At 40.3% G+C, this 27,158-nt stretch overlaps 1 protein-coding gene across 2 annotated transcripts in view; it reads left to right on the plus strand.

Annotated features, from left to right (window-relative positions):
* sema5ba (sema domain, seven thrombospondin repeats (type 1 and type 1-like), transmembrane domain (TM) and short cytoplasmic domain, (semaphorin) 5Ba) overlaps positions 1-27,158 on the plus strand; it is a 235,817-nt gene that overhangs the window by 172,226 nt on the left and 36,433 nt on the right. For both annotated transcript variants that reach the window (XM_032566937.1, XM_032566938.1), the window contains exons 10-12: positions 7,356-7,491; positions 11,291-11,498; positions 11,606-11,813. In XM_032566937.1, the coding sequence (XP_032422828.1) occupies positions 7,356-7,491; positions 11,291-11,498; positions 11,606-11,813 (552 nt within the window). The remainder of the gene's footprint in view (positions 1-7,355; positions 7,492-11,290; positions 11,499-11,605; positions 11,814-27,158) is intronic.

Consider the following 27,158-nt stretch of genomic DNA (forward strand, 5'->3'; position numbering starts at 1 on the left):
ACCCATAAACAAAATACAGCAGGACAGTTTGAGGCCACCCAATTAGTAAATAGAGTCCAGCTTTTTCATAATTTAATGTAAATAAATAAGTAAATAAAAGCAAAGACAAAGTCCAGACCTGAATCTAAACCAGAATCTATGTAAATACCTGAAAACAGATGTTCACAGATGTGAAGCAGGTAGAAAGATACGATGGAAAAAAAACAAACTTGCAGCTGTAATTGCAGCGAGAGGCAAATACATTCACTTTTCAGATTTTTATTTGCAAAGAAGTTTTAAAACCATCATTTTCTTTTCACTTCACACGTTACGTACACTTTGTGTTGGTCTTCCACGTACATTTCCTATGAAACACATGAAGGCCTGCAGTAACGTGATAAAAGGGACACACTTTGCTGCATATTAAAGCAACGCAACCCCTTACATCGGAAAACCACCATGGTCACTTTAAGCAAAGGCAGTTTTTAAACATGCTTTCCTTTAGTCGTGTACTACAGTTTATTTCGAAGCCATTTTGTTCATTTAATCCACCTAATGGAAAAACGTGGTCAACAGTTTTTAGTTTTCACCCCATGGAAGAGGAAAGAAGTACAACGAGACTGAATGCTGTAGCAGCTTCCTTCAAGCTGTTGCAGAAGGAAGGTTTTAGCTCTCTGCTAAAAAAAAGAAGAAGAAAAAACACTCAAATCCTTTGAGCTCGGCCTGGTCTTCTAATTAACTCTGGGGCCTTATTGGTAGGACCCCGGTGTGGTGGGCTCTGCCTGGAAGCGAAACCCTCCTGTGGAGGTGGATCACCTGCCGTTACCGACTAATTATGAACATCCTTATCTTCTTCTTGGCTCTTTCGCTGACCCACCACTTCACCGCTTGTAAGAGGTTCTCATATCTAAGAGGCTGTGGGTAGAAGGAGAAGAGGAGGAAGCGCTTAAAAGAAATGAATGCATTGGTTTATAGTTTAGGTTGTTATTTAGATAAAAACTATTGTTTTTGTTTTAATCCCACATGTAAAGTAACTCCTCTGTTTGTTTATTTTTTTTGGTTAAGCTAAATTTGAAAATGTTTTGATGTCATCAGTCAGAAAGGAAAATCACATTCAGGCTAATTGTTGTAAATCTTTACTACATTCAATGTTTTAAGTGATGCAGCCTGGAGGGTTTTATGTTTGCGGCCATTTTTAACCAGTCATGTGTCCGGATGAAACTCTCACAATTAAACATTATCATGATGATTTTACAACATAATGATTCCAGAAACATTTTAATAAAGAAAAATGCAAAAACCAGTCTAATTCATAAAACAAAACCAATTTATACTACAAATAACAAGTCTCTTGTTTTAATTGTATTTATATTATTAGCATTCATTCTTATTTTGCAGATATTTTTTTTGTCATTCTTGTATATTAAGTGTAAATGTTGATATTAGCTGGATAGCTAGCCTGCACTCCGCTGCTTAACAGAACTGAAACTCTCATTTTGCCAACCGTCGTTTGAAAGTGATGCTGCCTCAATATGAGCAATTTTAATTTCAACCCCATTCATTTTATGATTGCAAATATTTCCAAATATCATAATTTATCTTTTTTGTCAATGAGAAAAAAGTGTAAGAAAGTGTAAAAACCGTGAAAAAGCAGATCTGTGCATCCTCTTTTTAGAGTCACTTGATTATTCAAGCACTTTCTCTGGCCTCTCATTAAATCAATATTTAAAGAAAATAGACGATATGAAATTGTTTAAAACTATAACTCTTCAAAACCTTGATTTTTATTTTGATATGACAGCTGTGAGTTAATGGTAGGATTAAGACAAAGGTATTTTATTCAACATGCTGTCACTGCTGAAGTAAAGCAGGCACAAAGATTGCATTAAGGTACAGAATCTGCAAGAACTCACAAATGTTGCATTTCTTTAATCGTGTAGTTTAAAAACTTAAAAAATGTGTTTAAGCAGCTTTTAATTCCCCTCTTTTAGTGGCAGGACACGTCACCGGTGGCTTTAGTTTGTTTCTGGAGGTTAAACAACGTGACGTTTTTATTTGCTGTATTAAATTTGGTCTGGAAGATCTTCAACCATCTGTCACATTTTCCAGTAGTTTCTGTTTCCCTTAATGTCGGTGTTAGCAGCTGTGTCGATGAAACAAACAAGTTTTGGCTTGGAGCGCAGACACTTAACCAAATCGAATGAAAATAAAATCAATCCTAATGTTATAATGTGTCCCGGTTCTTGATGGAAGAGGAGCTGTAAATCAGAAACAGAACGGTGAATCCTGTCTTTTCAAAGTGTGAAAATGACTCTTTGCGATCGGCTTAGCGTAAACAACTGCCCCCAGATGCAAAAGGATAAATTATTTTAGAACTATGGTTGATTTTATAGAATATTTCTTCACAATATCCTGGTTTCAAATTGAAGCTAACGTTAACAGCGAGCCTTTAGTTCAACAGCAGGCCTGACCTGAGCAGCTGAGTGGTTTATGGGTAAATCATAACAAAAATAAATAGATAAAATGCCCATTTTTCAAGCCAAGTTTTGACCAAAAACTGTATCTCTGCCTCAACTTTCACGTTTTCATGTTTTTTCTGACCGTTAAACCGATCAGATCTGTATTCTGTTGTGTTGCCGCATTGTTTAGAGTTGATGCTGCTGACTCAGTCTGGCTATATATTGACCTATATTGTTTTGTAGTGTAGAAATATGTATGGCTAATCCCGGCAGCCTCTGTTCAGTTTCTGGTCCCTGCGGCCTTGTGGCTCTGCTGAGTGGGCCTTTTTTTCTGTCTTTTCTGCTGTAATGGTGGTATTTCACTGAGGTTGAAATATTGGCCTTAATGTGGATTTTAGCTGTTGCCTTTTCCCCATAATATATAATAGAAAGTAGGTGGAAAACATAGATGGACTGTATCAACAGCGATGTAAACATGAAAAAGTTTGAATCAAAAGATGCAAGTCAAATCAGAAGAATTGAAACGTATGAAGACAAAAAAAAAAAAAACACGAGGCATATTACAGAAAGAATAGAATAACGCAACTATTCTGTGGCACATGCCATGACTAAGTACAGTCAAAATATAAAAATCAACATGTAACAATTAAAAGTTAAAGACTTTGTCTCAAGCCACGTATGAGACGAACCAAATGTAGAACAAGGAGCTCTGCTCAGGCGAAACCAAAACGGACCTTTTTGACCTGTGTGTCTGATTCTGAACCCAACAGAAATAAGAAATATAAATATCAAGAAACATAAAGAACAAAAACTGAATGAACAGTGGTGACCTATGTAGTAGGGATCCGATTAATACATGCAAAACAGGTGAGACTATTGGATGATAAACTCCTGATGGAGAACAGTTAGCTACACAGATCCATTCAGCAAATTAGAATTTATTTCAAGAACTTTATTACTAATTTAAACCTAATTTGTTTATTAATTACATGCAGTTGGATGTTTGAAGTTTCTGTTATTGCTAATTATGATGAGTTTTCCACTTATGGCTGATGCAAACTTGACATTTGAAATGAAAAAATATTATGCGAGACCAATAAAAAACATTTTCAAGATAATTTGCTTGATGGAAACTACCTGCTTAAAGGTTGTCAGGTTTCAAAAGGTATTAACGCATGTTCATATTTGATTATGACTGCAGACAAGGAACAGGAAACACAAGAAGGGGGCAATAAACTCTGCTCTTTTAAAATTGCCCAGACAAAATGTAGAATACAGTTCGACGTCTGTGGGAGAAATTGCAGTTACGGATTTGTCCATAATGATCGAGCTTGAGTTACTTCACAAAGACAAATAAGCAAATATTTTAGCCTGTAGATGTGCGAAACCAATAGAAAAAATACCTCCAATAAACTCGCAGTTATAGTTGCATGAAATGTGGTTCTGCAAAATGTTATGTCGAATAATGACGCTCGTTGCATCTTCAGGTTTTTGTCTGGAATAAAAAAAAAACGATTTCCTTCCGCTTCCCTCTTCTGTGCTGCGTTGTGCTTTGGACTACTTCATAAAATCTCCCAAAAATACATCCAAATTTATGATTTCCACTTGAAAAATCTAAAAATAAATAAACAATTATTTTTACTTTTGCAAGGGCTTTACGTGGGATTGAAACAATCCGTGGCGATGCACACCCGGCCTCTCGTTTTTGTTTTTAAAAACCTCTCTGGTGAGCAGATCATTACAGATTTTTGCCGAGGCTCCGCCAGGACTTCATTACTCGTCTAACTCTCTTTATTTCCTAACGCTCTGAGATTCATCTACTGTGAAATCGCCCGTCACTGCGGAGTCAAATAGTTGGAATAGGTCTGTGGGTTTCTTAGAATTAATAAATGTTGTAAGAAAAAAAATAAATGTTTGAATACAACTTCATATTTAATTTCCTGGAACAGCTGGCTCTTCAAACAGAAGTAAACAGTGAATGTGTCGGGGGACTGTTTTCATTAGTGAATAAATTCTCATCAGGTCCTCTAATTACTACTCCTGGCAGCAGGGCCTCAAGAGCAGGGATGGAGTCAAAATAAACTTTGCTGTGTGTGCAGGCGTGTGGGGGTGTGCGTGTGTGGTGTGCGTTTGTGTGTGTGTGTGTGTTGATTGTGATAAAGAGTTTGTTTGGCTCGGTGGAGTCCTGTGGCTCAGATGAAGAATATAGTTCAGATACACTTGCAGTGCTTGTTAATTAGGTCAGTTCACTGTTGGTTTGGATCTATCAAGTGTTTGGCTAATAATAGGAAAAAATATGAACTACCACCAGCCTCGCCCTGTGAAGAAAGCCAAAGTACTCTGGCATAAACAGGCCTCGAGGTTAGCTTTCAAAAGATTTCAACAACTGAGAGAAGATGGCATATAATGCTGCACTCATCATAATTTCTGTGTGCAAAATAAGCAAAGCAATGCGGCATCCATAACATTCATGTCAGCTTTCTATTTCAACTAATCCTAAACCCATCCATCCAGATGTTTTATTGTTGTTTGTGTACCAATACACACTTAAGGATGCACCTCCTATTGTTGGTATTTAACCGTTTTTAAATACCACACACTCGTTGGTGACGGTGACGATGTGTGTTGTGGAGAATTATCCTTTCTCCATTTAGGTTCAAGAAGAGTCAGTGAGATGAATTCATGAGTTCCATTTATTAAGAATAAAATGCAATATCTAACACCCTTGTCCCTAGTGTGGTTGGGAGGTGCTGGTGTCTATCTCCAGCTAACGTTTCGGGCGAGAGGCGGGGACCCTGGACAGGTCGCCAGTCTGTCGCAGGGCAACACAGAGACAGACAGGACAAACAACCATGCACACACACAAAGGGAGACTTTAGAGAGACCAATTAACCCAGGACCTTCTTGCTGCAAGGCAACAGTGCTACCAACTGTGCCACTTTGCAGCCCTTAAAATACAATTTAACAAAAAATAATAAAATACCGGGCTACAAACTTCTCCCGTCTTCTGTTGGTTATATCAAAGAATGAAAACATTCGAGGGGAAACCATGAGAGGTCGGAATATTGATATCGGTTCACAGCAAAGGAGATGGGGATGAGCTCTGTAAATCAAAACGGGGAAATCAAGAGGGGTGTAAGAGGACATGCAGCGGCTCAGTTGGACCGACGTGAAGCAGCAGTAGAAGAAGAAGAAGCGTCCTCCCACATGATGACAGTGGTCCCTGTGGTGCTGGGCCCCGGAGAGCCGCGGCGTATAGCGACAGCAACCAACCCAGCAGATGTCAAACAGCTTTTCCATCACTTTCCCGGGCTTTTAAGCCGACTCCAGCCATATGGGTTGTGTCCATTTGTGCAATTGACTGTATTTCCTCCAGCGCCCCCTTTGCTCTGCTCTCCTGACATCGTGCGTGGCAACCCGCTGTCAGAGAAGGCCTCCTAAATAGTCTGGACAGTGTCAGAGTCTGCGAGGCAGAAATGGAAGAAGCCGCAGCTACAGTTCAACCCCCGAGCCTGGAGTTTCACTTCCCGTTATGTCAAACTGTCTCTATGAGTTTGTGAATGTGCAAAACTGTAGTAGCTGTCCCCTCTTCAACCCCCAGGGCGGCACCATCTTATTTTCCCGTTTTTTCCCTTCGGATGGGATACGCTTGTTGTCAGCTTGCCACAGAGATTCGCTCGACTTTAAAATTCTCTCTCTGTATCTCGCGCTCGTCTCTATCAGAGGCATCAGACCAGAGTGTGGAAGAAACAGATTTTTTTTAATTAAAAGTCTGGAGGCTGCGTTACTCCGTAGCCTGGGAGTCGGCGAATGAGCCACCTGTTTGACTTCCCTCTGTGTTGAGCCAGATCTCGTTTAGAGCTCTACGGCACTTTCCTACCCGGCGGTAATAACGGAGCGCTTTAGTTTCTTCGCAGATCTGAAGAGGATCTCACCTATCAAAGCAAAGAAGAACAAAATAAATCAGCGTTGACTCGAAAACATTTTGTAATGTATGAAGTAACCTTCATACTTACAATGTATGAAGGTTGTAAGTATTAAAGACATTGTGCGTCTTTACGTTGCACTTTTTATCCCCGGTTGTGAGCTGAGCTAAGGTCTAATTTTTAAGAGATTTTCTACTTTTCTTGAAGCTGATTTTCATTTTCTGTTGTTGATATTTAGCTTAGAAGTCATGAAGTAGGAAATTCTTGAACTTTAACCCCTTGGATGATTGGCAAAATACACACTTGTGTAAAGACATATGTGATCACATCAGTGCCACTGTATGCTCTAAAAGTGCAGCTAAAGCTCAGCCGTTATAGTCGCACTTTGAGGTTTTCTACTTTATCTGTTCATTTGTTTCCTTTTCCCAAAAGGAGTGACATTCACAAAGGTCGTCGCATCTTTTTTTTAATTTTTTTAAAGATATTTTTAAAAATTTCAAAACTCATGTTAGCTAACAGTTGCACAACACCGTTCTCTCTCATACGCTGGACCTTTTTTTTCCCCCTGCATTTGTCTCAATCTTTCATCAATAAGCAGTGATTTATCAGTCTCTCAGAAGCCGGTCCATGCTGGCTCCTGAGCTCACTTGATTTGCTCATCATCTGTACAATTTCCTCCAATATCCTCAGCTTAATACCGTCCACTGTCACTGTGCAGCAGCGATAGCATAGATTAGCCTGCAGCAAAGCGAGCCAGACACATAGCTGCTGTTTAGTGTGGGCATAAAAGATACGGCTTCCATTAGGAGGCTGGAAGACACTGCAGAATGGCTTTCTTACATAGCTGCATTATGCTGATTTCTGATATGCCTTCAAAAACATCCAGCATATGAGCTGCTCTGAATATCATTTTTGAAATGCATTGCTTTTTTTTAAGTGTGGTTTTTTGTTTTTTTTTTTTGCTTGCTTTCTGTCCCTCTCGCTACAACAGCAACAGCATCGCAGCCTCCGCAGTGTGTGCCTTCAACCTGAGCGCCATCACCCAAACATTCAACGGGCCCTTCCGCTCCCAGGAGAATCCCCGCTCCACCTGGCTCCCCACGCCCAACCCCATCCACAACTTCCAGGTTGGTTTCCACACACAGTCTCTTCGGGGGACCTGGCGATACACACAGAATTGTCATTTCAATTTCAGCTGGGCATAAGCTGGGACCAGAGAAAAAGTAACAAAAATACGATATAAAAGTATGTCACAGACAAGTTTTAGAGGCTTGTTATCTAACTTGCAAAAAGAATGATTTCAAATGTTGATGTTTTTTTTGTGCTAAGCTGTTATAAACAACCTCTGGGTTATGTTTCTATTCGTTTTTACGTTTCTTCTTTCCAAGTTAGCTGAGATTCTGACAGATTGGATGAAAACCAGCGGTAAACTCTTTCTAGTCTTGTCAAAAATTCTCAATTGGATTTATGTCTGGGGTTTGACTGAGCCATTCCAACACATTAACATACCGTGATGTAAGTTGTCCTATTGTAGCTCTGATGTGTTTTTAGGATCGTCGTCCTTCTGGTAGGTAAATATCCATCGCGATGCCAAGTCTTTTGACGCCTCCAATATGTTTTCTTCCACAGTTGCTCTGGATCTCCCAAACATGAAAAGATTCCATGTTTCTATTGAAGAAAAACATTTTCATACCATAATATTACCATCATGATGTCTCCACAACTTTGTCCCCAGCCCAGCTGATGCGTTGCTCTCGAATGTTGTCTAAAAAACCAATCTGATTCAGAAAACGGCTGGATTTACACAGAGATGAAATTGCACACAGCTGAACTAATTTCATCTGTTTTTGTTGTGCTGAATTTTATTTATGGGTATCGGTGTAAAGGGGATGGCACATGCAAGCATGCTTCACTTTTCAGATGTTAGTAAAAACTTTTCAAAACCTGCATCATTTTCCTTTCATTTCACAATGATGCACAAATCACTTGTTGGTCTCCGTCATACGATCCCAATTAAATCAGCATGTGGCTGTGAATGAAACAGAACAGCCCACAAACGGATTATTATGTCAGGAATAATTGATAAGAAAGCCTGATAGAGTTTCAAGCTATTTATTTAACAGAGGAATTTAATTACAAAGAAACAATAAGGAAAACACAATCATCGTCACACAATGTTTTTAGGTGTGCTTGTCGGGCTCTGGCAGGAGGCTGACAACTGTTTTCCAGGGCTGCATGTTTTAGATGTTTTCCTGCTTAAACATGCATGACTGAGATGAATGGGTCATTAGTGGGCTCCTGCAGACCTGGAGGAGACATTCACAACGATTGAATCAGATGACTGGGTGCGGGGACACATCTAAAATATGCAGGACAGCATCCTCTGAGGATCGGGATCTGTGGGCCATACTCAGACATTCCCACACATCACAATTACGCTAAATTAGTTTGATGTCAGTGTAATGGTTTAATCTGGCATCTCAAACTAGTATGGATAGAGCAGTCCGTTGGTGCATCTGTAATGGGGCTGCGGCGATAGCCGACACCTGAACTATGACCCCCGAGTCCCAGACGGGTTGAAAAACAGGGCTTCGTGGATTCAGAGCATGGTCCAAAGAGAAGAGAAGTTCACGCCATCCAGTGATTATAATGGGCAAGTACAGAGGCGACACAAGCATTTGTAATGTGGAAGAGAGGGGAGGGCTTCATTAGCTTGGGCTCGTGAGTCGCATGCGGCTTTTCTCTCTGCTTAACCCGTCTGTCTAGGTTCTCATTTTAAGTGCAGGTTGCGGACTATTTTATTTTGAAAAGTCATTAAATTTGAGAAATGTCAGCTTCCGCCTCTGTTCGACTTCCTTCCAGCAAAGACACTTTACACTTGTCTGCAGTTCAATCATCTGTTGCTACAACTGAGCTACCAGCACAGTTCTGTCGAGCCAGAGGCTGTGAGACATCAGTCGGACTCGGTCACCTTGTTTGTTGTTGATGCTTGAAGCTTGCAATACGGTGAGTTGCAGGTAACCAGGAAAACCAGGAGAGTCTGAATCGTATGAGTTTTTTTCTGTAAGTGGATTGGATTCATTTGTGAACCAATAGATACAACGCTGGGGAAGCAATATTTTATACTAAATGTGTGGGGGGATCCAAAGGAATATTTTACAAATGTATAGGGAGGGAAACGTCATTCATAATAATTGCAACGCCCATGGGCAGAGATCACAACTCCAACTCCAACTTCTCTGTGAATGACTTTTTATAAACATCCGACCAGATGGAGACTTAAAGAGGAGCAGTGAAAGCAAATGAGGTAGATTAGCAGGGCTTGCCAACAATTGATGGTGTCATCCGCGACATGCTGCTGCGGAAAATTGTTTCTGCTGCCGGGAATCGGAGCTGCTAGCTGGTCATGAGACGGTCATACATGAGTCAGAGGGTCAAAAATCATTAGATCCATTTTAAGACTGACTTAAAAGTCTTAAATGACTCTTAAGTTATTTTAAGACTTAAAAGTCTTAAAACGTTTATGTGGGCTAATGACTTACGACAATGTTTAATTTCTCTTTGGGACAAACCCAAACTGGTTCCCAACACATTAGATATGACATCAACTTTTTAAAAGTTTATATATATATATTTTTAGCAATTTTAGCTAATCCTGTCTAGTGACCACTTGTGTTTTCCCATCTTGATGAAGAATTAAATCTGTTTTAATGACTACTTATTTTTGTTCTAATAATTGTATTGTAGTTTTCTTTGCTTATTGTAGTCATTGTATTATTTGTATTATTTGCAGAATTTGAACAGTCAATTTCATTTTAACTTTATTTTGTCATTGTATAGCATCTGTTTGTTTTTAGTGAGACAAATTTTCCTTTTGATCAGGGACAGTGGATGGAAATGATCTATTTGGCTAATTCTGGTGGATTTACTGCAATGTTTATTAAACATATTGCCGTACATATTAGTACATTTCAAATTTCAAAGTATTTTCGATTTGAACTGAATTAGATTGAGAGTTCTCCTTTTGAACTACAACAGAGGATATAGGAACAGCATCAAAAATATGTTTTTCTAAGGTTCCTGTCATGACAGAGTCAGTAATTATTTATTTTTGTAGCAGGGGAAATGTCACACCATGTGCTGTAGAACAGCTATTTTAAATTATTACTAATACAAAGCCTAAATAATTATGGGCTTGACTTTTGAAGCAGTCTTTAGCATCAGCTCTTAACACAGCTGGTGGGTCTGGCCTTTGTAAAATAGCATTCTTACTTTAAATCAGGGATTTCTAAAGGGCTGCCAACATTTCCAAATCGGCAATGTTCCTTTCCTGGCAGACAGAAACCTCTAAGAGATTAATGCTCTTCTCCATTCACCGTTCCTTTTATCTGTTATCTCTTGCTGTCTTGCACCCTGAATGAATTTCAGATATCTCTCCACAGATTATAGGAAGTATTGTTTCCTTTAAAATAGTTTCAAATACAGTGAAAACCATGTGATAGTTGCTAGATGACTGATCTTAAAGGTTCACGTTTTTAAATTTTTGACTGGCTGGTCAATAGTCAGAAATAGATAAATAAGGGCTGAAATCATTTTTGGTGCATCTCTGGTCTGCAATATTTATTTCACATAGTGTCTTAAAAAACTTGGAACATTTTTCTCATCCACAAAGCAATTTTAGCTACAAACCCTTTTTTTTTTTAATCATATGTGTCTTTAAACTTACTGAGGATAAAAGTGGAAAAAAAACACACAACGTGTTTATGATGAAGCTCTAGCAGCTGCGTGGTTTCCTCGAAAATCAACAAAACAACCGTCAAGAACATGGCTTATAATTTAAACAAATCTTGTTTTCTTGGTTGCTTTACAATCTTTTATGCATCTAATTTACAAACGCCTCTCGGCTTTGTGTTTTCCCCTCTGCAGTGTGGCACTATAAATGACAAAGGTCCCAATGAGGGTTTGACGGAGCGCAGCCTTCAGGATGCGCAGCGGCTGTACCTGATGAACGACGTGGTGCAGCCAGAGTCCGTGGATCCTCTCGTCATGCAGGACGACGTCCGCTTCTCAAACCTGGTTGTGGACATCGTCCAGGGCATGGACACCCTTTTCCACGTCATGTACATCAGCACAGGTTTGGTTTGTCTCAAATCGGATTATGTGTTGGTCTAAAAGAAAAGCTTGATTTTTCTTCTTTTTTTTTACAGACACGTCTTTTTGTTTTGTGTTGTTTTTGCTCAGAATATGGCACCATCCTGAAGGCTCTGGCCACGCCCAACAAAAACCTGCAGGGTTGTTACCTGGAGGAGATGGAGCTCCATCGGACCGGTGTCCGAGAGCCAATCCTGAGCCTTCAGATCCTGCACAGCGACAGGTCGCTCTTCGTTGGCCTCAAAGACAGAGTCCTGAAGATCCCTCTCGAGAGGTGTTCCTCCTACAAAACTGAGACGTGAGTAGAGCATCAAATCTAAAGGACGTTACAGTATCCACAGAGTTAGTGGATGCCTTCGTCCTCTTTATTCTCAACCGCTATCAGTTGTATCTCCAAATGTAAGCTTTAGAAATCATGTTAAAAATTATATAAAGTAGGGCGGGCCGTGGTGGCGTAGTGGTTAGCGTGACCCGTATTTGGAGGCCTTGAGTCCTCGACGCGGCCGTCGCGGGTTCGACTCCCGGACCCGATGACATTTGCCGCATGTCTTCCCCCCTCTCCTTCCCCGTTTCCTGTCAGCCTACTGTCAAAATAAGGGACACTAGAGTCCACAAAAGACCCCTGGAGGGGTAAAAAAATATATATATATATAAAGTTGCAGTAACTGTTTTCTGAAGAAAATAATTATGTTCTTGCATGGATCAATATATTTTGCTCTTGGGAACAATCTTAAGTATTGAAAAACAGATTGAAACCAACACACAAAAAGTGGACGACGCAGCAGATCACTGTGTAAGCAGATTTTCTCTCATCGTTTGTGGAGATTTGGTTTATGCTTAGATGTTTGCGAACATCGTCTTCTATCGTTTAGTTAATGTTTTGTTTAATTGTGTTTATTGCTTTTTTTTCTCCATGATTCTTTACTTTTGTGGTTTGTTTCTGGTTTTAGTTGTGCAGATTAGCCTCTCTGGTTATTGAGCCTTTTGTTAAAAAAAAAAAACACTGCTGAGAAATAGTCTGACCTGGATTTTTCAGCTGTTGTTATGCACCAGACATTTGCTTACTAAATGTGATCTTGCCCTATATCTATATTTTGTCATATCGTAGTCTGTTGTTGTTTCCCAGGGGCCAGATAACCTGTCAATTTTTGCAAAAGCTGAGGAATCTAAACGGGACTCCATCTTGAGTTGAATGACATTGTTTTCATTGGGAAGTTTTGTTTTAGGCTTCAGGTTTTCCCTGCGTTGGTTTGGACTCTGTTTTGAGTTGTGGTTGGCGTTTTCTTGTAATACATGTTCTTGATTTGCCTCGTCACTTTCACTTGATTGCATATTTTGTCTCTTCTGTTATTATCTATGTTCAGATTAGTAATAGTTTTCATTGTGCTCATGAGTGCTATGGCTGTTCATGCTTCATTCCACATTCAGTTAATCAAGCGGCTCCTTTATGCCAGTAACCATCCTCCCTCTGTGTGTGTTCCTTCCCGGTTTGCTCAGTCCTCGTCAGATCTGTTTGTCAGACAGTGACGTCTTCCCAGCTGTTGTTCTCTATGTCACTGTCTCAGCTCTCATTAAAGCGCATCGCCTTCATTGTGACCCTGACTGCCACGCTTCAAGATTTGGGTGTTCCACTTCGAAACATGGTGGAGTTAGAATAATTACCAAAGAAATTTGCTGTCATATAAAGTCTTTAGGAAAAAAATTAGAAGTGAATTAAAGTATTTCAACATTTTAATGATTGTTTATCAGTACAATTTGTCAACAATACTTAATCAGCAAGGAGGTTGTGCATTGGTTATCTCTGGGAATTCCAGTTTCCTCTCAAAGCCAAACATTATGAATTAGGTTAAGCAGTCTGTCTGTAAAACACTTTATTGTGAATGTGTGTATGATTGTTTGCACTGTGCGTCTGTTTGCTGCTTTGTGATGGACTGTCAACCTGCCGAGGGTATATTCCACCTCTCCCCTAATTACAACTAGAGACAGGCCTCAACAACCTCTCACCCCCGCAAAGACAAGCTGGCAGCGCCATGGGTGAATTAAGCTTCATTAATAAGCTTGTACCTCATATCATCTTCCATAACTCATTTCCCTTCACTTCCACATCCTATCTTACTGCTCGCAGTACTGAACGTCTTTAGCAAATAAAATCCCGGATCTGACTTTTAGAACTAGCATTTAGGCCGCGTACTGAGCCTCAAAAAAATGTTTCCATCTCGCGCCTCTGTTCGGTGTACGGCGTTCATGTTTTAATGCTCATTTTATACATTTGGGCAGGTGATTTATTTCAACCTGCTCGGTCTAGAGCTGAAATCAATTATCTGTCCGCAACAGGGATTAATGTCCGGAAGACATGGCCGATAATCATTAAAGTCCTTATGGTACCAGACAAATGACGAGGGCGGTATCTCCTTCGGCTCATTAGAGGAAATAAATTAGAAATAAATTTGTTGTGCTTTCGCTGTAATGAAGTCCAGAAAAGTTCAAAGAAAATACTTTTTTTTTTTTTTTTCCTGTTTGCCGGTGTTTGAAGCCACTTCTCAGACTGATAAACAAGAACGATTCTCTGTGCTAGCCATGAGAGTGCTCAGTGAATCTTCAACTCCACTGTCATTTATATGAAAATCCCTGTGCTGTGGATGAGCAGGGGAGGTGAAAGGCTCACTGGCTGTTCGTCCAACTTTCTTTCTCTCATCAAGTCTCTTGATCAGGATCTGCAGCTGGCCTCTCAGCTTTGTTTTAGCATACAAATAGATACTAAATCGGCTCGGTGTGTATGTTTGCGTGTGGGTGTTCATGAAAGAAAATCTGCTGGATTTGTATTGGGGTTGGTCTTGGACGCATGCTGCAGGTTGCCATTTCTTTTAGGTCTGAACTCTTAAAAACAGGGCATAGCAGAGGCAGCTACCCTTTGAATATCTATCCACAGGACTGGAGGCAGAGACAGAGAAGGACAGCAATACGGAGACAAAGGGCATTGGAAGCATAAAAAAGCAGGGCCTATACGAGATAATGTGTGCTAAGACAATAAGAAGAGTGAGCCCTTCACTCATTAAAGGAAAAGAGGAAGAGATGGAGTGTGTAGGAAAGACAGAATGTCTTTAATCTACTTTGCAACATTCACCTCACCTATGTGGCTCACTTGCACTTACAATCGTTTAAATGCACAGCAGCTTAAGGCACACCGGTCTTCAGAGTACAACAGATGTCAACCTGCCAATGAAGGTGACGGCTGATCGTATTTGTTCAGACTCAAAAGAAGGGAGACGGGTGGCGTAAAATCAGGAGATTGGAGAAGAAAAAAAAGGATGAATGGATGTGAACGTGAAGCAACTCACAACAGCACTCAAAGCTTTTGAGCATGAATATTCTGCCTCCTTCACCAGAGTAAAGAAGGCCTTGCAATGCCTCTTATTAAAGTTACTTGTCTTTAGAAGTGACCTTATTAGATCCCAACAGTGTGAAATGTAATTTATTGTATAAAACTATTGTTCTATGGAGGCTTTAGAGTTTTGTAAGTGAACAAACATCATCCTAAAGACCAAGGAACACAGCAGACAGAGCAGAGAAATAAATGTGGAGAAGGGTTGAGTTATAAAGGCTTATTCCAAGCTTTGATGATCACACAGGTCACTGTTCTATCCATCTTCTGGAAATAAAAATAGTATCAACCACCTTAAACCAACCAAGACATGACTACTAAACTGACAGGCCAGGGTATTAATCAAAGAAACAGCCAAGAAGAACTCGATAACTCTAAAGGAGGAGCAGAGATCTCTAGCTCAGACGTCCGTCAACAGGATAGCAGTTGTTTGTGCGCTCTACAAATCGAACCTTTATAGAAGAGTAGCAAAACAGAAGCCAAAACAAGTCATGTTACCAGTTTTGTTACAAGCCAAGAGGGGGATACAGCAGACATGTGGAAGAAGGTGCTCTGGTCAGATATGACCGAAATGTAAGTTTCGGGCCTATGAACAGAATGCTGAGCTCATCGCCTGCAGAGTGAAACATGGTGGTGATGCAGGATGCTGAGGGAATACCTTTCTTAAAGGGGCAGAAACAATTATGTAAAATCAACATTTTTGAGCTTTACGTTATGTTAGAATGTTATTGCCTCTTTAAAAACATACCTGGAGTGTTTTGCTTTGATTCTTTCATGTATGTTTGAGAAATCCTTTAATCTCCCATGGCAACCATTCAGCTGAGCAAAACGCCTGGGTGGACCTAGCTCCGCCTTCAGTAATGAAACTCCTCCTCCGAGCTGCAGTTTCCAAGTGTCTGAGCTTCAGCATTACAGAGCACTGCATCCCACAACTCCCCCACTCAGCTCCTTCAAACTAGCCAGCAGCAATTAGCAAACACCTGGAACTGCGCATCTGCTGAGCTCATTATATAAGCCACGTCTCAGTGCGACGCTGGTAAAAAAAAAAAAACATCGTTAAAGGGTTAACAGAGGAGCTGTGTTGTGATTACTTCTTGAAGGCAAAGTTTTAAAAGACCTGAACTTTCTTAAAGAGACAGAGGCCCAATTTCAAGGCGTTAAATTACAAAATCTAATTTCTTGTCAGTTATATTTAATTTATACAGCATTTTTATAACAACTGAAGGTAACATAGTTACTTTATTGTGCTAGAAAGTGATACAGTTTGACTGGGAAACACATAATGCTGCCCGTTTAAGCAGGGATAGAACATGGTCAAATATCCTGCTAGAACAGGACCATGAAAAGACACAACACACTTGTCTGGCCTTGTGAAATCGTTGTCTACATAGCATAAATCACCAATTGGTAAAGTTGCCGATATAAATCTCTAACAAGCTAAAGGATTAAAAACTTTACATTTCCTTCAGCAGCAGCTTTTTCTCGAAAGTTTTCCATGACACACCTTACCCACTCCCCCACAGCAACAGTGACAGGCCCCGGTCTTATGTTTTCGCCTGACACCTCGCCGCATTAGACTGTGACTTGACAACATATTGTCAGTTCAGCTCCTTTTCACTTCGCCTGTTTCTCCCTCACCTTTCTGCTCCGCACCGTGGCTCACTTCGAGTCTCCTCCAGCACCGCTCAGCCGCATTGCGCGCGCTCTTCCAGAAGACAGACCAACTCCAGAGTCCTGGAGTCAGAAATCCACATGTGATCGCAGACCGCAGTGGGGAAGTGCAGAAACGCAGCTGACAGCAGAGCCCACGGTGTAGGCGCAGCAAATGACTGACGCACACAAACACACCTACGCCTAAGACAGAGCAGTAGAGCAGTTCATAGCCTCACTCTGAAGTGGAATGAAATGATTGCAGACAGATAATGAACATGTGCCTCATCTTTGATGGCATACAGCTAAAAATGTGTTGTCAGTCATTGCTGGCGTCCAAAATCCTCAGCCATAGCCTTGGTGTATTTTGTGCTTGCTGAGTTGTTAGATATATAAGATATTTCTCAGAGCAATTTCACCAGACCAGAGGAGGCTTTTTTTTTTTTTTTTGGTAACATCAGCTGCATTTTTGTGCTGTAAAACTTACTGAGTTTCACTGAAAACAACCTTCCAAAGCAAAAAAATGGATGATAGTTTAACCTTTTATGTCCTAAATTTTAAATCTCTGCCTGGATATTTTTGCTTATTTTAATTGTATGCAGTTCTTTAAATGTCCTGTGAGTAAATACTGTATATTTGCCCATTTGTCCATAACAACTGGAACTTTCAATATCTAGCAAGTTACTTTCGCAATTTACCATCTACTGAAAGAGTCTTTCATCAGATTACTTTCACTTCCTGCTTCGGCGGGGGGTGAAATTACCGTAATAACCCGATATTGACTGGAAAACGTAAGGCCTCCCCTTTCAGAAACTGTAGGACTTTTTCAGATAGCGCAAAGTGTGGCGGAATTACGGTACTGCAAATTCTACTGGATCGCTGGCGCTACGTTCAGGACTTAAAGGTTTAAAGGGTTTTAAGTAAACCTTTGCATAAACGGCTTTAGCGTTTTTGTGATTGGAGTTGTTCTAGGAAGGCAGTAACCCTCTTTGGTGTTGGTCTCTGACAAGTCATTAGAATTGAGCATTATCTAATCTGAAGTCACCAAGGGGATTATCTATCACTCCAAAAATCCTGAAAGGTCATTTTCAGATTGCAGATACAAGAAATGAACAAAAAAACTCACATTCCAGTAGACATTGTTGCTGCTGTGAAGGACTGACTTTGCTGATATTAATGGTTTATAAAAGTCATACGGCTCACAATATAAAATTCTGAATATATCATATATTTCCAAAAAGCTACAGAGAGTAGGACTGAACCGATTCCTCGAATGATTCGAGTACCTCGATTATTAAAATTCCTCAAGGAAAAGTTATCTGCGTCGAAGCTTTGTTAATTTATCTTGTATTAGGTAGCGCACCGTGTTCCTCCCGAATCATGGGCAGCGCTCTCATTTCCGCCTATGAGTTGTTGGGAAGTGCTAGCAGCATGGTGTTGAGTTGTGCGCCGTTTTGTCAGGGTTTGGGAACAAATAAGGATTATTGAATTTTGCGGTGCGATGGTTGGAGTACGGCAACTTTTGTGTCGCGTTGTCATGGTTTTGGAGCGAACGGTAGGAATGGCACAGCGAGAGATAGAGATCCGATTCCTCGGACAATCGTAAAAATATTCTATAGAGTACTCGATTACTAAAATATTCTTTTACGACAGCTCTAACAGAGAGCTTAGGTGGGCAGGAAGATGTTTCTTTTAACATTTTCAAGGACAAAGCAAAGCCGAAAGCCATCTGATTTGAAACAATAGTGACACGATCTACAAGTATTTCAGGTAGTTTGCCGTAACATTTTCTGCTACATTGTTGATGTCAGAGCTTGTTTAAATTAGTTGGTTTCCGGTCACAGTGTTTCTAACGCAAGATTCAGTCATAGCGAGGAATTATTTAAAAGACATTAAAAGCAAGCCAATCTTAACCTGGTAGCCGTCAGTTTTTTTTTATCTCGCTGTTTAATCCTGCAGACATGATTACTGTAGGAGATATTATACAATTCTGAGCTGAAATAGAAAAATACTACCTGCCTTACCAAGTACCGACTAGAGCAGAGGTCGACAACAATTTTCTCTTTTCAGTTCGCCGATATTCAGTCGTTTCTCCGGGGACGCACGACTCAGACTTATTTGGACAAAGACCCACCTACTGTTTCACTTAATTCAGCTCCTGTTATTGTACTGCTGTCTGAATGAGCTGAATGGATTTCCGCCCGACTCGTCTGCATTGTGTGCGGCCGTCCTGCCTAAATGAAGACATGCGGCGTCCCCGTTCACACACTGAGGAACAGCTGGATGTTCTCCGCGGCTTTTAAATCCGTCAGCAGCTGAAAGGCAGCCACACACGTCGTTTTCTCCACCAGCAAAACACTTTAGCCACATTAACGTGACATTATTCACAGGCGAGCTGCTTTGTTTTGAAGAGCAGAGTGAATTTTGACAGACTGCAGTGTACGTACCTTGTCAGTCAGACGTTTACGCCATCATTGTCGACAAATGTCATAGTGATTTGAGGCTTTTAAAGTTGTTTTCTTCCAAGTGGAATGATCGTGTAACAAAAAATGACATTGTTGATGTCAGAGTTTGTTTAAATTAGTTGGTTTCCAGTCAAATATTTTTAATGTGAGCTTCAAGTCCTGTTGGAATATTAAATTGTCTCCAGGTTCAACAATCTCATTTGAGAAAAAAAAGTTGAAGAAAACGGTCAATTTCCCTTTTCCTTATTATCCCTTTATGTTTCCTGGACATAATACATTGGTACCACTAGAGAGTAACAACCCACAGCATGATGCTCCCACTACCATGCAGGAAAGTTAGCCAACTATTGCTAGGTATGAACGCTTCACTTTGAGGCCAAGTACCTTCATCTTGGATTCGTCCGATTGTAAAGGGTAAAGATGGAATGTCGCCATCCTGGAGCAGATGCGTCTTTCTTGGTTAGTAAAAGCGCTGTAACGATTCGAGTACCTCAATTATTACAATTCCTCGAGGAAAATGTATCTGCCTTGAAGTGTCGTTAAATTATGTTTTATTATTTAGCGCACCATGTTCCGGCGGGGTCATTATTTGTGTTGGGCAGCGCTCTCACTTCCGCCTATGAGTTGTTGCTAAGTGCTAGCAGCTTAGCATCCAATTTTCTGTGTTTTTATCGTTTTTTTTCGGGGGACAAATAAGAGTTCTTAAATTGACTGGCACAATGCTAGAAGTACGACAGCCTTTCTCCTCCTGGAACTGCCTGGTGGCCGGGTCATTGCAAACGGTGGGAAGAGCTTCTGGTAAATCTATGCAAGTCAGCATTTTGGTCGGGAAATCTTTCTCTCTCTCCTCCTGATTACTCAATTAATTATAAGAATAATCGATTACTAAAATGTTCTTTTACAACAGCCCTAGTTAGTCATTTCTGTTTCTATGGTGATGTCAAACTGGCTTCGCTGCGTGACAGTGAACTTGCGTTTCATCAGCTTCCAGGTTATGTCAAGGTCCTCTTGCTTCTGGTTGGTTCTCGAACACCCTGTTTGACTTCCTGTTATCTGACGCTGACCGTTTAGGTCAGACGGTTGGTTTTTGTGAGACAGCGATCCCTAAAGTCTATTTGCTGACTCATGGCTTAGTATATTAAAAGTCGCTGTTATCTTAGCAGTGCCTGCAAGCCTTACAGACCACAGAATGGAGATTTGCATCATCCTTTTTAACTCAAGTGTATTTTCTTCCGCTGCTAAACCTCTTTATCTGCCACTGATTTATATCCTTTTAGTGGCAGCTTGCAGACAAATGGCCCAGCTTGTGGGTTTGTGTGTGTACACTCTGTGGGCGGGTGTGTGTGTGTGTGCGAACATAACTGTGTATTTGTTCTCTATTTGTGGTAATTACATTTGACCCGGCCAATTGGCACCTCTGGCTAACAGCACCACTCTGTCCTCCACGCAGCTCCTATCTCTCCATCTCACTCTGTTAGGTAAGTGATTTATTTTGGCCTCGGGAGTGTGCCGGTGCTGTGATGCTGACTGCGCTCATCAGATCTTTTACTTCACTTCACTTCCATTGTCCCGAAAAAATCCAACATAAGTATAAGCAGAATTTTTGTCACACCAGATTTAATTAACGTACGACAGAAGCGAAACTGGTTTTGCAAGGATCCATGTCAGAATATTTAATTACTATTAAAACCAGGGCAGTCGTTGCTAATGTGTTAATCCGTGCGGTTAATCTAAAATGTTTATTACATGATGCAGATTGATCGCACTACCGATTTTGACCTAAAAGATGCTCTCCCACGTAGAGTTGTTTTGTTCAAAGTGACGCGTTATACGGTCTTGTACTGCAGTCAACAATACAATTCCTTAGCTTGATTTTTGCACATTCTCTCTGCTCTTTCCTGTCAGATTACAGTCAAATAGAGGCCACTGGTACCAAAACAAAACAAACACAGTGAAGGACGTTTGGATTAAACCAAGGTAGCATGTAGCCGAGTTATTGCGAAGGTGAATTTTACTTCCACCAAAGAAAAATCAGTTTATAGTAAACATTTCTAAATTAAGATTGAAACAAAATGACTTTTCTTTCTGAATATGAAAACCTGGAAAATTGAGATGTCTGGTTATTGAGACAATAAAACATTTTTTAAACATTTTTTGCATTTTTACATTTCATGTTCCCAATGTTAAGCATACTGATTAATAGTGGTTAATCAGTGTTAGAGTGCAATTAATCTGATTTTTAATGGATTGACAGCATTGATTAAAACCCAAATCTAACCACAATACTCTACCCTATGCGCTGAAATTCTGCAGCCATCGGTTCTGATTCCTGTGCCTGTCTGATTTTAGTAAAACACTGCTCCCGAAAGAGAGAAACTGAAATAAATAAATCGAAGCAGCCATGGCCTCTGTCTGTCCTCCTTCCTCTCCAATAAAAACCTTTCACCAACACTTTCAGCACTAAGCAGGGGAAGGTTTCTTCTCTAACTTAAATAGAAATAAATAAACTTGCGATATGTGGCAAAAAAAGAACAGTGCATGCACATTCACACTATGACTAAAATCATGGTATGGAAAGTCCAGGTTTGGGAAGCCAAATTCTGAATGTCTGATACAAAATGGTATTTTATCTTAACCCTTCCAGACTGAACGGATCGGCGACCATCCAGCCAAACTTGCAGTACCGTAATCCCGCCACACGTTGCGCTATGTGAAAAATTCCAGCGGTTTCTGAAAGGGGAGACGTTGCGCTTTCCAGCCAATATTGGGCTATTACGGTACTTTCACCTCCGCCGTAGCAGGAAGTGAAAGTAATCTGATGAAAGACTCTTTTAATAGACGGTAAATTGCGAAAATAACTTGCTAGATATTGAAAGCTCCAGTTGTTATGGATAAATGGGCAAATATATTTACTCACAGGACATTTAAAGAACTGCGTATAACAAAATAAGCAAAAATATTCAGGTAGAGATTTGAAACCTTGGTATTAAAGGGTTAATGAATAAGAAACCAAATAAACTGATAACATGGGTGCTGTTGTTTGTTTAATTATTTTATTCATTTAAAGGAGTTTGCTGATAATTATAGCAATGTAAGGCTCAACCGTGATCCAGTCATTCTGCTAACAAACAGGCGGTACTTATTTAAGGACGTAGATAGAAAATGCTGGCTATAGTGCATTCCTCTCTGAGTAAAATGGTTTGTTCCAGACATTGTTAGATGAATATTTCAGATTAAAATTTGATTGGACAAGGCTTGCTTAAAGAAAAGCAGAACACTAAAGGACACTTAAAAGCCCTCACATGCTTTGAAATGGAAGCGAGGCACCAGAAAATGTGAAAGAAAACTGAAAACTACTACTATACTGGATTGAAGAGTAGCAAAAGTGGCAGAAACTCAGCCAATAATCAGATTCACCGAAGCCAAACAATCAGTCCAATTGTTGAACAAACAACGTAGGCTTAAAGGGACTAAGCATTGCCAAGGAACACACTGACTGGCCTAAGAAATGGAGCAACATCTTGTCAAGCGATAAAACCAATATTTTGCATTCCGTGCACTGTGAAGCACTCTGGCTCAGGCACTACTGGGTAAAGATGAATCTTATGCTATTTTGTTGGGCCTATTAAAAAAATCAAGCCAGAGATTATGGATCAGTTTGAATACATCAAAAATACTCGAGAGAGGAAATAGCCTTAAAATTGGCGCCAAAGCTTAACACTATGTGTGCAGCATCTTAGTTCTAGGAGAACATAAATAATCTCGTGGAGCGACCTCTAAAACCTTTAACTTACTATGTTACAATAAACGTGCTCTGTTTAGGTCAAAACCAAGAAATGTAGAGGAAGTGATGAAGGCATATTTGTTCTTTGACTTCAACATACGGTAATGGTAAAGGAGTTCTGAGAAGTGAAATATTTAAGTGTTTTCAGCCAATATTGCCTTTTCCTCACTTCCATTTTGGTTTGAAAGAGATTAGGCACAAATAATGTTAGGCACAGAACTGCATATTTGCTTTGTGGTGAAAAAAATCTAAATTTGAAACCATGTGAAAGATACGGATGACTAGAATGAACATTGGAAGTCAGTCAATCAATCAATTAAGTTTATTTGTACAGCTAACCCTCATTTTTCGCAGAGGTTGAGTTCCGAAAACAACCCGTGATAGGCGAAATCTGTGAAGTAGTAACCTTTATTTTTTACAATTATTATACAGCATAATTAAATGCTCTACATTGAAACCAAAGAAACAAAAACTGTTTTCAGGCCCAAGCATTTTTTAAATGAATATAAAGCTTTCTTACAAATAACTACAATTAAAATAATCATTTTAGTCATCAACACGAAGTACAGTAGGACAAATTGTGACTTGCGTATTTCACTGTTCCTCTGACTGTGACGCTGCGGCCTGACTTCACTCTCTAGTGGCTTTTTCTTCTGAAGCCTGTGGTACAGGTGTAATTTTTCTAGAGAAAAACATTGTTATTATCGGTAGTTGTTGTCGCTCTTTTTTCTTCTGAGCAAAAATATTTGCCAAAATTTGCCAAGCTGCATTACGTATATCTAAATACCGTAACGTTATTGGCACACAGGTAGAGAAGAACCGCGGAGACTGCTTAGCCAATCAGGACGCAGAACACAATGCACTGTGAAAAAAAAAAAAAACTGCACAAAAAACCCCGCGAAGCAGCGAGACTGTGAAAGGTGAACCGCGTTATAGTGAGGGTTCACTGTATTGCACATTTCAGCAACACGGCAGTTCAAAGTGCTTCACATTGTGACAACATAAAACAATACCCCATCAGGCATATATCATATAGTTAACAGTTTTGAAAGCCAATAAAAAATGGAATAAACGTATGAATAAAAAGATATACCCGACTGATACCAGGGTGAAGTGGAATAAATTTAGTCTTTGGTTCAAAACGTCAAGTTTCACCACAAGATAAAAACAAAAGTCCTGCTGCCTTTATCCTGCAGGGCTTTAACTCAAGTTGCTCTTTAAGAGAGAGAGTGGGTTTAACGACTGGATTGACCCAGCAGCAGTGTGCTAAGGAGGCCAAGTCTCGTTTGACTTTCAGCATCTGCACAAATGTTTTATGTGTTTGTCTCTTTTGGCAACCGCTGTGTACGCTGCGCGCTGGAACGCCGATTTTCTCTACGCGTAAGCGCGATTCCCGCAGGATGCCCCGGCACCGGCGGACCTCCCCGCCCGCCCGTCTCTGTGCGAGTGCAGCTTGCGGCCGCTCTCCCGGCAAACCTAATTTACTGTCGGCCGCGGCTGCCAGCGGGTTACCGGAGCCCACCGCTGCTAAGCCCGTGTGACCAATCACAGGAACACCTCGTCGGCCGGGAGGCTGGGGACGAGAGAGAGAAATTGTGTTCACACAGTGGATGTATTTATTACTGGTCCAGAATGCTGTTACTTTTATTACTGGCTTTGTTCTGGCTGAGGCTCAGTGTAATCATTTTTGGTCTCTCCTCCAGTTTCACTCTCTCTGTGGTGCTTTCTCAATCTTCTCCCCCTTTTTCTCCGTAAATTCATACAGGCGCTAGGTCTTAACCTCTAGCTCGCTGCTCTTTAAGCTTCCTTTTGTCTGCAAAGACGTTTTTAACCTTTATGATGGCAGAGGTGTTTTACACATATCTATAATTCAAGATGATCAATACTCTGACTCTGAATGTGTGGTCATGAAACACATTGCAAGGTGCATTCTTTTCTTTTCTGGTGATATTTCATCTGTTGTCAAAAAAAACCAAAACAAGACATATTAAATATTACAGTCTAGATCTATATAAGAATATCCAGATGACCTGTTTTCCAATGAAACAAGCAATAATTTGTCATTTTACATACATTAAAGTAAAATGATAATCCATTATTGCTTTTATGTACTGATGAGGGAGGGGGAGGGTAATGCTTGCCAAAACTACTAAATTAAAAATGAATTAAGTAGGACGAGAAAATGGAGGATTACGATAATTTATACTACAAATTACAAAAGTGTGAACTAGTCAGTGTGTACAGATAGTGCAACATGTTGTACGTATATACCACTTTTATTTTCTAATGCCTGACGGACAGTGGAGATGTAATTTACATGTCCACCTGTAAGTCATATTGCCTTATTTGGTCGTTCCCTCCCTGTTGGTTTCCTGTGATTCTCGTTCCCCAGGGGTTCCTCTCTGACAGCCATCTCACTTTTGTTCCCCCCGATTCTCTTTCTCGGCCCCGTCATTCTGCAGGCCGTTCCTAACTGGGCTTAATTGGACGTATTAGCTTTGAGCACTAGCAGGAGTTCAGTGTGTTTCCAGTTAATCATGAGCAGACTTCCCAAACGGCCGGCTCAGTGGGGAGAAACAGGCTCCAGGGACCAACTCTCAGCCCTGCAGAGAGGGCTGGGAGAGTCTGAGTGCTGGTCTCTTGAGAATGCCAGCAGGAGATTTTTATATTTCTCTCCAAAACGCTGGGTTCTTGCAAAGAGGAGGAGAGGCGCACATATGTTTTTTAACTGAGTTCGACTCTCTGGACAGCTGAGCATACAGTGATCCAGCATTGCCGGTCCTACGGCTAATAATCAATGACTACGATCCGTTATTTATCAGCTCATATTTGCAGTCATCCTGCCGTTAAAGGTGAAGTGTTGCTTTATGTCTAGTCTTTGAAGGCGCTGTAATAAAAGTAGACACTTATTTTTACAGCACTCACAAACGATTCGAAAAGCCAATTAAACACCCAGAGCGAAAACGGCAGATTAATCTTCTGATGCCAGACTCCAGACACATTGTTAAACGGCCTGGTGAGTTTTAGCGGCTCGCTTCAGAATTTATCCGGCCACATGACCCGGCTCATCCGTTTTGATATAGCGTGCCATCGGGTGTCCGCGGCAATGAAATAAATAGCTGCCCCCCATCGTCTGACTTGTCAAAGCGATTCCCAGGTGGGCATGAATCTGCGGTTCAAATATATCCCCTATAACATATATTTAAAGGCTATTCGGGGAGCTGACGGCTACACGCATTCGCACGCTCGTTCTTATAGGTCTTGCCATCCACCATATTTGTAGACTCTTTCTTTCTCTCTCAACCTGGTTGACATGGCTTCACAGTAGCTGTCTCAGAAATGAGCTTTTCTCTGCTTATGACTTCTCCTCCACATGGACTTTTACAGTGCTGCGGTAAAATCAATCACTGTTTTTGGCTAGCTGAGCGAGGACAGGAAGAGCTGGCTGAAGAGAAAAGGTCAGGAGGAGAGAGAAAGGGACATGACGGCGTAGCATCTTTTATCGCTACGTTATTGAGCCTTTAAATGCTGAAAGTGGGCTCTGGGGGAAGAAGCCCACTTTGATTTTCTTGATTGAAGAAAATAAAATGGCTGTAAAGTTTTATTTTGTCCCATAGGCTGTATGTATAAACAGTATATAAGTAATTACAATTTCTCTTAAATTTCATGATGGAAACTCTAAACTGTCGGAGACAGACTGGAGTGATTTGCAAAAGTATTTTCACCAATCAACTTTTCTACAAAACTTTACATTACATTATTTGGGGGGATTTTTATGAACAAAGTAGTACATATGTTTTGGTTTGGGTTTTTTTAAAAGAATTTTACAAATAAAAATTAGAAAATTGTGATAATAATTTGCATTCTATCCCCTCTGAGTCAATATATTGTAGAATAATCTATTTCAACCAGTCTTTCCTAGAGAATATGTCTCTGGTTGTGATTGAGGTTGGATTTATTTTTGGCCAGTCGTTTTTTGCTAAATATGTGGAAAAAAATGTAAAACAGTCTCTTAAATTTTGCTTACAATGATGATCTGGCTTGAGCTCAAGAGAAATTCACAAGAATATATGCAGAAGAAGAAGAAGCAGTACTATGACAAAACATTAAAAATATAAAACATGTCATAGTACTACATAAAGTAGTACTATGACATGTTTGTAAGAGAGAAACAAGGTTTCCACCAGATAATTTGCTAAGCCCGGTGGTAGGAGATACTAGGGCGGTCCATTAGCGGTCCAGTGTGTTTTTGTGTTAAAAGCTACAACACTTCTTACATCCATGAGCAGGCATCATAATTTGGGAACTTATGCCCAGTTTAGTGTGTCAATTATGAACCTAGCTTAATCCGTCTTTATGGTT

This window comes from Xiphophorus hellerii, chromosome 7 (assembly GCF_003331165.1).
Source record: "Xiphophorus hellerii strain 12219 chromosome 7, Xiphophorus_hellerii-4.1, whole genome shotgun sequence".
In the NCBI taxonomy this organism is placed as follows: domain Eukaryota; kingdom Metazoa; phylum Chordata; class Actinopteri; order Cyprinodontiformes; family Poeciliidae; genus Xiphophorus; species Xiphophorus hellerii.